Below are 12,500 nucleotides of genomic sequence, written 5' to 3'. Positions count from 1 at the left end.
ACACACACACACATATATATATATTTCATGGAGAATTTTTGTCTGGGACATGTTATGACTTAATTATCATGACAAATGAGATAGACATTATAAATAAAGAGTTCGTTGTGAAACTAGTATACACTGGGGTGATGTAATAAGCTGTTCCTTGATATCTGCAAAGTTTCAATTTGCAGAGGCTCAAGTTAACTCTTGACAACTAAAAATAAAAGTTATGTAACCCTTACACAAAGTTTTCCATAATGCACTTACTGTACCTAGAAAATTAAAGAAAAACCACCACATCAATGTACTATACTTCATATGGAGAAACTCCAATGCAATGATTTATTGCTAGCATTTGTAAAAAATGAGAACAAATATCCCCTATTACTTCTTGATGGTATAATTTCTCTTTTGTCTTTACTGGAGAAATGATTTTATTACACGTACACAAAACTTAGACAAACTCATCACAAAATGGACAACAGATTCATACAAACACCAAAATTCCTCAAACAAGCATACAATCTGTAAATTCCACCTTTACAGCGAGGGTGTTTGGACGCACAAAGTGTGTAGAAAATAATTAAATTTATTTCCAAAGGATACATAACGCATGACTTCGAGATGTTGTTCTTATTTTGAGGAATTTGTCCACCACAACGACAGACAAGCAGTCTAATGCACTTCAGCCGCCGAGCCACATTAAATGTCACAATCTAGAGTAGTGGGTGTGTTCAAAAAACTATTCTGTCAAAGCCATTCACATTTAATCTAACTGTGTTTGGAAGTCCTGAACAGCTATTAAAAAGGCCAAATCTAAAAAAAAAGGATGTTGGTTGAAAAACAATAGCCTGGGAAACTTTTAGGTATGAAAATAATGTTGCTGATTCATGACCTCCACTCCATTTTGGAAGAATGCCTTTATTGCCTACACTGAGCAGCCGGCAAATAGTCCCATCACTGCAATGCAACTCATTCGGGCTACGGATTGGGTGAAGTGTGACTCATTCTGGGTATGGATTGGGTTCAATGCAACTCCTTCTGTGAATGGATTGGGCGCAATGCAACTCATTCTGGGTATACTAGGTATGGCTAGGGAATGCATAATGAATAAACTGGGGTAGGTAAGTCAGAAATCAACTAGATTCGTATTATCGAGGCCTTTTCTTAAAGAAAGCAGTGGAGATTTCCTAACTTCCTATAATGGTATCCAGTTTATTCTCAGCTGTATCACTTATCAAAATGAACCAATGATGGAAAATGTAACAGAGAAGTATGAAGACACTATAAAAACTATTCTTTTCTTATCTAAATATTCCTTACATTATGGTTCTTCAGACCCCAAAAGAAGGCTAAGTTAAGTATATCTTAATTTAACCAGACCACTGAGATGATTAATAGTTCTTCTAGGGGGGCTGGCCTGAAGGATTAGCTATTTTTACGTGACTAGGAACCAATTGGTAACTTAGCAACGGGACCTACATCTTATTGTGGGATCCGAACCACATTGAGAAATGAATTTCTATCGCCAGAAATAAACTTCTCTGATTCCACGTTAGCTGAGCGGGGAATCAATCCCGGACCTTGAGATCGGTAGTCGAAGACGTAACCGACTCGTCCAACGAGAAACTCCCAAAGAAGACTAACAACACAGGAAAGAGTATCAAATGGTATCGAAATAGAATCACAGTATAAGAGGCGTATGTTCAAAAGTGACCAATCAGCCAAACTTCAGCATGGAAGAAACGACGAAGAAAGCTACGTATCTAAGAGAGAGAGACCTTGTTCCAGGGAGAAAGCCTTTGATCACCAAAAGCTTCCCACTACAAAATCCACAAAACTTGACCTGGCTTCCTGTTTCTTTTTTTTCTGAACACAATTCAAAGTGACATAAGAAAATCACAGAGAAAACCACCAGTAATGAAGAAAAGTCCAAAGAAAGTATATATATCAAATGCAACACCGACAGAGGTTTGTCTGGACGATGAAAGAATAACGTGTTGATGGAAACTCTCTCGTGTCCTCATCAAAATAGACTCATCCTATACAACAAATATGTCCATTATGAATTCATTACGCGGCACTCCGAGGACATAAGTCAATTTCATGTAGTTATTCATAACATAATCGAATAAAAGTTAGGGACTTAGTATCAAAATAATTTTATTTTTGACTAAAAAAACATTAATCAACAGAAATCACGAAAGTTAGCTTGAAATATTTATTTGGAAATCTCACACCTAGTACTATACATGTCTTGTCAGGACCTAAAACGCTAACATTGGCCAAAATATGGCAAAGACGAAAAGATTACATTCATTAGGGTGAACACTGAAAATTTTGTGTGCGATCTATAATAATAATAATCGCAACCACTGTCATTAATTGTCTCTTGAACCAATTCCACAAAATATTGCTGGGGAGTTCATGAGGAAGGAAAGTGAATTACAACTGCTTCTGATTTCCACTAAAATGTCCTTTGTGAAAGTTGTAAATGTATAAAAAAATAAATTCCTAGCAATATTCCACATCAAATTCTATATATAGAAGTTGCTATGAACGAAGTAGAAAACGACAATGGAATTACAGAAGAGGTGATGAACATTAAAGTGATTGAGAGCTAATGCAAGTTAACCACCAGGGGGTGTGGCGGTACCTTCTCCCCTGCAAAGAATAAGTATTAGCAGTCCTTGACTTTCTGTTGGTCGATCACCGCATTTTAACTGGCCTTATCATGATTCATCTACAGCTTTTTACCCTCAAATTAAAAAAAATGTGGATTTCAAATTAAAAAAAGGTCAATTTTAAATAAAAAAAATAAAAATCAAATTAAAAAAGGTCAATTTCAAATTAAAAAAAGATTAAGATTAAATTAATAAAGGTCAAATTCAAATGAAAAAAGGTGACAATCAAATTAAAATAGGTCAAATTCAAATAAAAAAAGATGAACTTCAGATTAAAAAATATGAACTTCAAATTAAAATGAATCAATTTCAATATGAAACAAAATGTTAAAATATATGAATTTATTTAGAAAGTAATTCTTCAGTTGACTGTAAAATTGACATCGGATATGCATCAGCCTTATTTATAAAACACAACAGTGATTATAAAAAAGAGCAATAAAAATCCATCTTTCTATTTGTCTACAGCTTTTCCCCATCATTATTATGGGGTCACTGTTTCCTTTAATTAAGGCTTTTCCGTCTTCTTCTATTCTGCGCATCATACTCTCTCTTACAATCATTTCCATATAATGATGGGGAAAAGCTTTAGACAAATAAAAAGATGGATTTTTATTGCTCTTTTTTATAATTACTGTAGTGTTTTATAAATAAGGCTAATGCATATCCGATGTCAATTTTACAGTCAACTGAAGAATTACTTTTTACACAATGTCATATATTTAACAATTTGTTTTAAATTGATTCATTTTAATTTGAAGTTCATCTTTTTTATTTGAATTTGACCTATTTTAATATGATTTTCACCATTTTAAATTTGAATTTGACCTATTTCAATTTGATTTTTACCTTTTTAAATTTGAAATTGACCTCTTCAAATTCGAGGGTAAAAAGGTGTAGTTGGCGAAATGCAAATTTTCGTCTGCTATGCAGACTAGATCCTCTAAGGGACACATCTCCAAGTTTACACGCAGATCTGGATTCCGCATTTGTATTATGTCTGCCGCTATTTCTTCATGGTTTATTTGCGTAAATTTATTATATAGATTGTCGTTAAATTGATAGTTTTACATATATATTTTTATGGATATAAATGTACTCTACATAATTCGCTTAGAATTATGCAATTATTGCAATCAGCATAAATTGTCTATGATCTAGTTAAGTATATCTTAGTTTTACCAGACCACTGAGCTGATTAACAGCTCTCCTAGGAGGGCTGGCCCGAAGGATTAGATATTTTGACGTGGCTAGGAACCAATTGGTCACCTAGCAACAGGATCTACAGCTTATTGTGGGATCCGAACCAAAGTATATCGAAAAATGAATTTCTATCACCAGAAATAAATTCCTCTGATTCCGCGTTGGGCGAGCCGGGATTCGAACTTCGGACCACCGGATTGGCAGCCGAGCTCGAAAACCACTCGTCTAACGAGGAATTTGTCTATGTATTAAAGTACATACCTATGTTACCCGTGAGTTTCACAAATTCTCATAGTTACCCCTCTACCCACGTTCCCTAATCTTTTATTTACCTCCTTCATCCTCGTTTTCTCATGTTTTTTTGCGGAGCTCACATTATGCAGAGGTGGCGGTAACACTGCTGGTCGCCTACTATAGGGAACTTTGGAGGAACTTTTGAAGGGGACTTGAGAGCAGTTGCATTGCAATTCTGGGAATGTCTCGACCATTTGTTTCATGTAGGAAATAAAATACATTATACGCTAATGGACAAGACGGGCCAATAAAACCAATAATGAAGATGGAAAAGTATCATGATGTGTTATGCACAACTGGGGCCAAAAATGATGTCCACTGTCTCGTGTCCTCGTGAAGAATTTCAGCAATAACCTGGACAACAGAATTATGCTTGGGTGCTTTATTGAAGTACTACTTTTCCTCGCGTCTTTCCAACTATAATACATCAAGAGCAGCTAAAGTGTTTGGATGTGACACTTCCGTCAACATGTGACAGTCGTTATGTAAGCACTTGACCAGTCATTGCCGAACCTCACCCATTCTGATTTAGATTTGGAAAACTTCTGCAGTCACGCACCACCAACAAGAGCGAGGTGCGTTTACCGGATTGAAAATTTATATTAACAGTCGGTGTGTCTCCATCCACTGAGAGGGGGGTGGGTGGGTGAAACTTGATGATTTTTGTTCCAGGTGTCAAACGTGAAACCTTCAAAATGGGGGAAAAGAAAGAAAGAAAGAAAAAACTTCAGTCGATGACACAACTGTTGAAAGAGAGAACTGAAGAAGATGAAGAAGGGGTTGGGGCGTTCTAGCTAGACAGCGATTCTACTGCACACAGCGGACAGCTGACACCGATCTTTGTGTAAGGTTAGAACATTATGTACCTTGAAGAGACTCTTAGGTACCTTAGAGGGGCGATGGAGAAGACACGCGGCTTCCTCCACCGTCTGCAGCGAGTGGTGGTAGTCATCCACGGAACACTTTGAGAACTTGGTAGGCTGCACATTGTCTTGCCCGACTATTGTTTTGGACATGATGCAACCGTGCCAGTCCTGACAGTAACAGGTCGGCCCTCCTGAGAAGAAGACGAGAAACAAAATCCATTACCGACATACTCTGAGACCCAGTGAACTCGAAATGACAGGCATTCTCTATAGTTGACTTGTCTTTCACATACGAAATTTACAAACGTAAATGGTTATAAAAGGGCCGCCAACAGTTTCGTCCGCCACTAGAGCTTCTTAGGGCATAAATGAAAGAAAGAAGAATAGGTCCATTGGCGGACGAAGCCGTTGGGCAATTTGTAATCATTTATATTACTAATTTTCCTATGTGGAATACAACTGAATGATGCATCTCAATGTGTCTGTTTGTTTGTTTGTATAGTGTTTTGACGTTGAGTCAGACGATCCCAGTAATTATCCTTTACAAGGTAACTGAGCCTTTCAGTTCAAGCAATGCAAAAATCCTTAGTTAGTGATGTATAGACCTTGCCAAACAGTGTCCCAAAATATCAACTTGAAAACAGGCCCCCAGAAACAAGCAGATCTTACTTCCGTCATCATGTTTCATGTAGAGGTTGTGGCCGATCATGTGAGTCATCGTGGAAGCGACTAAATGAGGCTCATAGACGTTGAGGTCGACGGAGATACCGGCGGATTTGGAGGTGCATATGCTGTTGGGGACTCCCATGCCCGACTCCCCACTCTGGAACTGTTCGCCTCTGAAATACAAATGAAAATATACAATCAGACTGTTATTTGTAAGTGTGCATATCACGCGCTGAACGCCGCCACATCAAACGAGTTCTGGAAATCAAAGACATTCTTTTTCTTCATTGTCATCAAGTTGGTTGGAGTCTTTTCTGAATGATTTTGTTCCTGGCCTTCTACACCCAGCTAGACGGAAGTTCTTAGATCCCAACATTTTGCTGTTAAACGAGATTTTACAGATGATAGGCAGAAAAGTTTCTAGCAATTTAGATAAAGAAATACATGATGTAGAATTCTTATACAAAATGGAATGCAAACTGTCTACTAGATTAGTAAAGTGTAAATGCTTCTGATAAAAAGGGTTCTAGATTTTGATAAACAGAAGAAATGTCTCGAGAAAGAGCCATCAAGTATCTAGCCTTAAGAATGTTGTTTGTGAGCGTACCCACATTTACGAAACGGTTCTTACGCCTAAACTTTTGAAACGCTGCAATCTTGGCATTTTGAGCACATTGCAGTCAACATTTTACCAACCATAAAAATAAGCACTGGGCCTCGTCAGCATTGTGTACATTTATCAACATTTGATGAACATTGCAAACATTTCATGAACATAACTGGAGACTTTCAAATGTCTAAAAAAAATCTAAGGAACGCCAAATTCTGACCCTTAAGAACATGAAGTGAACTTTGTAACCCTTTTAGGAGGAATTCTTCCTACAGAACTGAAAGAGAATTCCTTTCGCCCGCGAAAGTTTCCAGTCGTGGGAAATGACAAGACCACGTAAAAGCCTCGACAACTTCATCATCTCACTAAACACCGCGATTTTACAGGAGTTTTCCTACCGATAAAACACTACAGAAATGATGGATAAAGTACTCAAAACTTACAATGAATGAAATCGACAAAACCTGACACTTTTCATGCGCCAATGTTCGTACGTTCAAAATGCGACTGCTGTTTAACAATGGGCCAAGGAAAGCCAAATTTAACGCTTGTTTGAGCCAGGCTGTCGTTGAAACACCACAGAACTTGACTGTTTAACTGTTTAAGCGTTTGATGTCACTTAGTGATCTTGACGAGTAAATGATGTTTCCATTTTAGGACTCATTGTACGTCATTAGCCCTAATTGAGTATTATCATTGACAAAGGGTTCTTTGTATCTAACTTGTGTAATGGTCGCATTGATACCGTTTCCCTAGCGATGAAGTTCATGGATGATGATGATGATGATGATGATGATGATGATTATTCAGGAGATGAACCTTGTTCATAAGGAACAAGGCCACCAGTGGGGCCATCAATTTACAATTTAAGCTGTCAAAGAATATGGCGTCCATTTGCAAGACGTGACAGCAGGGGTCAATCAAAACTACAGAAAGAAGAGATCAGTTACAAGAAAAGAATACATAAACGAGTGAGTGAATGAATAAGCTATAGCTAATAAGTGAACGACTGAGTGAGCACTTACGTGATCAAATGGGCGGTGTCTTTGTGGAACTCGTGCAGGTTGTCGCCCACGTAGACGTAGAAGTTGATGAGGGAGGTCGAGATGGGCTGGTTTCGACCCAGGTCGATCATGTTGCGTCCAGCCCACGTCTCCAGGTACGTTATGCTGATGCGCGTGTTGATGTTCTTGAAGTACTGAGGAAGAAGAAGAAGAAGGACAGAGAGTGAATACTACGAATGGATGTGAATGAAGAGTGGACACCTGCTGAGACCGGTGAGTAACAAGGATAAATACTCAACGGTTGATACGTAGCTACTCAGGATGAACATTGAGACTAACCACGTAGAAGGGATGAATGAACGAATACTAGGAATACCAGTGAACACAAGAGCTATATGAAAGTATAAATACTATTGTAAATACGAGGGAGGAATGTGTCAATACATACAGGTACAAGCGCAGGCAAATGCATTTATAAAAACAGTGACAAACGCGAGGAATGTATAAATAAATAAGGCATAAACGCGAGGAATGTATGAATAAAAACAGGTCTAAACACGAGGGAGGAACGAACATTAACAAAAGTAAAAATCGAGTTTTCTGTACAGCGTATAAAGCTGTATGGAATTCTCAGCCACGGCCCAAGAAGCTCTCAGCCACAGCCCGGTGGTAGCCTGCGTTGCCGAGACGCCTTGATCACGACTAACTTTAACCTTGAATATAATAAAAAATACCGAAGCTAGAGGTACGTTTGGTGATTGGAGGGTGGAGGGATGATCAGCAGCCCTCTGGCTTCGGTAGGTTTGAAGATCCGAGGGGGGACAGACAAGTAGCCGCCATCTCTGCTTTGGTTTTCTTTTACACGAAACTCACAAAACGGTTGCATCAAAAGCAGAGCAAATACGTCAGTGGTTAATGGTGTCTTGTGTCTATTTCGAACTCGAGAGAATTCTCCGATATGTTGACGCTTGGGATCTATTATTATTATTATTATTATTATTATTATTATTATTATAGATCCAATCACATTAACATTCGTAGATGACGCAGATATGCATTTATTGCTACGGACGAAATCACCATTATTCTTCAAAGGAATCATACTGAGAAAAACTCATAATTATTGCAATTATTGTAATTATATGAAGAACGGGAAAGACACGAAAGTCGTATACACAGCGCGAATAAAGAAAGGAGGAAAAACAGTATAATTCTGTTACTCACAATTATTATTGTAATTCAAAATTTTCATTCTCTGAAAACATGAAAGAACATTCAAAGCTTACTCTTACCGAACAAAATGTCTATCAATGTGAAAAATTCAGAGGAAATACAATACTACGCGGTTACAAATAACATAAACATTATTAATCCTACTATATGAAGCGTAATGCATATCCATATTGTTTTCTTTCTCTCTCTCTCTCTCTCCGTAGCAACAATAATCTAGGGGAAAGAGACCACGTTCAACTTCGTGTTCTCTTCGGACCTGGACTATTAAAGTGGATTTTGGCTGGCAGTCCCACCGGCCTTTGAAGTGTATTATATATGTACATATACAAACAATAACAAAGAACAAAATACATTAGAGATTAGAAGGTTCTCGTCACTTACCAGATCGGCAATGTTGGCAATTTGCAAAGCGTCGTTCAGGGCACGCACTCGGGAATAATTTCGCTCCTCCATCTGCAAAGAGGGAAAAGACACCACAGTGAGAGAGAGAGAGAGAGAGAGAGAGAGAGAGAGAGAGAGAGAGAGAGAGAGAGAGAAAGCCTTTGATTTGAATCGCCAGATGTCGAACTTCTAGGATAGAAAGTGATGGCGATATTTCATTGGTACAAGATAACACGAAGGACAAAGCACTAGCTGTCACTTACACACAGACACACATTTTATATATATATATATATATATATATATATATATATATATATATATATATATATATATGGGGATACAATCCACAATGAAGTAAAATCCTTGTTTGTAGTTTAAAATATATATTCTTGTACAGGATTAAAGCTTTCGACCATCAACTGTGGTCGAAAGCTTTAATCCTGTACAAGAAATGTATATTTTAAACTACAAGAGGATTTTACTTCATTGTGGATTGTATCCCCATTTACTTAGAGGTGCAACATAGTACCTGGCTTCTGCATATATATATATATATATATATATATATATATATATATATATATATATATATATATATATATATATATATATATATATATATAGCCATGCAGGGACAAACCAGTATCTATTTGAAACCGCAATTTGGTCATTTTTGAACCTCCGGATAAACCACATATCAAATATACGAAAGAAAGAAGCAAAATCCCACTTGGCAACAAGAATGCTGAAAGGATTTTATTCTGGAAATGGGGAAAAAAAACATATGAAAAAATAAGCCTTAAATTACTTGTGTTTTATAAATAATGGACAGCAAATTTGTTACAAATGCAGATGAGAAATATTCTAAAATTCAGATCATGATTTCACCGGATATTAATTACTGATGCTTAAATCGCTCCTTTTTAAAACAATAATTATCGCCTTCCGTTCAGTACGCCGGCTCTCTCTCTAAGCTTAACCTTATTGCATATTCATTTAACCTAATACAATATTTGTTTGATGTCTGTCTGTCTGTCTATATATATATATATATATATATATATATATATATATATATATATATATATATATATATATATATATATGGGTGGGCAGATTTGTTGACGATATCTTTTTGATTTATAAAGGTAGTGTTATTCAGTTTAATCGTTTTTTAGAATTTGTTAATAACTTGATGCCATCCATTAACTTTTCAGTTGAATTTGAGGTCGACAATAATTTGCCATTTCTGGACGTTCTGGTTCACCATGACCCTGTTACTTTTAACTTTACATTTAGTGTATACAGAAAAGACACCAATGCAGAAATGTACATTCATTTTTATTCATACCATAGCCAACGTATAAAGTCTAATGTAATCGTCAACATGGTAACGAGAGGGCTTCGGATTTGTGATCCACAGTACATAGACAAGGAAATGAAACATATAAGAGAGGTTTTCACGAGACTGGGATACCCAAAATATATTTTATTGACCAAGCGTTTACCAAGGCTAGAAAAAAACGTTTATAATCCACGACCGGGAAATACGAATTCAAAAGTAGTCAGTGTATTCCGCTTCCTTATCATCATAGTTTGGAAAGGGTGCAACATTTATTAAAACAGAATAGGGAAAATAGGTTGGATTTAGCTTTTAGATATAATACCTCGTTAAAATCAAAGTTGATTAGGAATCATGAAAAAGAAAGGAAAGATGACGTTGGAGTTTATGTGGTACCGTGTAAAGATTGCAATAAGGGTTATTATGGGGAATCTGGCAGGGGATTAGGTATAAGATTAGAGGAACATAAGCGATCATGTAGGTTGGGATCGAAATATAGTTCAGTTGCCAGACATACGTTAGAGTTAGGGCATGTAATTGACTGGGAAGGAGCGAGAGTAATTTACAAAGATAATAACGCAAGTAGACGCAGAGTAGTTGAAGGGGCTCTTATTAAATATTTTAAACGTGTTTGATTTTAACAAATCATTTACCCAAGAGGATGCTTTTTTAAATTGTTTGGTTCTTAAAACTGTAAATATCAGAACAGACGTTGTTTGCACCACTTCTACTGCCCAGGTTGTCTCTCTTTCTCCTGCCCAGGCATTGGAAGGAAGAACCCCCATTGCAGGTGCCGATGCAGAAGTTTTGCCGAACACACAGAGGAGGTAGTTCAACCACGACGATCGGCTCGTCTTTTGGCCAGACATTTGAACGAGGGAATAACATAATTAAGAGAGTTTGTTTTGGTGGTTATCTCCCTTGGAGACGTTTCCAGAGTCCTGCCTGTCCTTCGTAACTTTTTTGTATATAATTTTTGAAAAGAAAAATCAGTACGGCTGATGAGGTCTACTGATCAAGTAGACGAAAGCTCCCGTTTTTTATGTATTTTTTAATACAAATTTTACATAATTGTGGACTTTGATTACTTGAAGATATATATATATATATATATATATATATATATATATACACACACATATATATATATATACATACATATATATATATATATATATATATATATATATATATATATATACATACACATTGATAATTAATTATTACTCCATTGTCGTAGAGGCATATTCTCCTATAACCCATTATTTTAAAATATACTTTTCCGTATAGGTCATGTTTAAAAATTCTACCTTTTAATCTGTTGGTAAATTTTGAACGAGAAGACAAATAGAAAGTTGATGGGGGTTGGGGCGGGGGCGGGGGCGAGTTTGAATTACCACCTCCCCGTTCCACACACACTCACACACACACACACACACACTTACACGCACCTTAATAAGCATATTGCTGATGATGTTTCTATCTCACAATCAATTATTATCTTTTAGTTCAATTACTTTAGTCTACGACCATGAATTATTTCAAAAATATCTGCAAGTCACATTCAAGAGCTGAGAGTTAAATTTGAAGTCAATTTTCACAAGTACAGAATATTTGGTCCAGCTTGATTTTTTTCTAATCACAACACCGGAATAAAAGTGAAGTTATCATGGGCCAGATAAATGATTATTGTTGTCACACACAATTCATTAATAGCTAAACAATTATACTTATTATTATCATTATCATCATTATTATTATTCAGACAAATCCAAGGAACACTGTAGAGACAGTCCCCGGGTTATGTCAGGTTCAGGTTACGTTGTTCTGGACTTATGGCGCCGTTAACCACCATTTTTCAGGGCCGTAAGTGGATTTATGGTGTCGTTACCTGCTTTATGGCGCTGACCCGGACTTACGGCGCTTACAGCGCTGTAACAGCAGTGTACATGCTATTTATTCCTGCTATAATCATGAAGATTCAGGTCAAGCCAATTTTCGGCTTACAGCGCCCTGACAGGAACGGAACCCCTGCCGTAACCTGGGGATTACCTGCATTCCATTGGAAAGAGGTTTAGAAAGATTCAACAGGAAATGCAAAAATAACAAATTAATAAATAAATATATACAAATTTAATAAATATGTACGTAGATTATCAAACTGCAAACAGAATTGTACTTGGGTAGTAAATGTATTGCATCTTGGCTTGAAAAACCACACACAAAAAA

General features: G+C 36.7%; 1 protein-coding gene across 28 annotated transcripts in view; it reads right to left on the bottom strand.

Annotated features, from left to right (window-relative positions):
- Positions 1-12,500, bottom strand: part of LOC135217022 (disintegrin and metalloproteinase domain-containing protein 23-like) — a 613,617-nt gene that overhangs the window by 126,027 nt on the left and 475,090 nt on the right. For all 28 annotated transcript variants that reach the window (XM_064252608.1, XM_064252615.1, XM_064252618.1 and 25 more), the window contains 4 exons: positions 8,927-8,998; positions 7,334-7,506; positions 5,702-5,871; positions 5,054-5,223 (listed from right to left, as the gene is read on the bottom strand). In XM_064252608.1, coding sequence (XP_064108678.1) covers positions 5,054-5,223; positions 5,702-5,871; positions 7,334-7,506; positions 8,927-8,998 — 585 coding nt within the window. The remainder of the gene's footprint in view (positions 1-5,053; positions 5,224-5,701; positions 5,872-7,333; positions 7,507-8,926; positions 8,999-12,500) is intronic.

The sequence above is a fragment of the Macrobrachium nipponense genome, chromosome 7 (genome assembly GCF_015104395.2).
Source record: "Macrobrachium nipponense isolate FS-2020 chromosome 7, ASM1510439v2, whole genome shotgun sequence".
NCBI lineage: Eukaryota > Metazoa > Arthropoda > Malacostraca > Decapoda > Palaemonidae > Macrobrachium > Macrobrachium nipponense.
The sequence above is the reverse complement of the archived record's forward strand: the minus strand, read 5'-3'. Positions and strand labels throughout refer to the sequence as shown.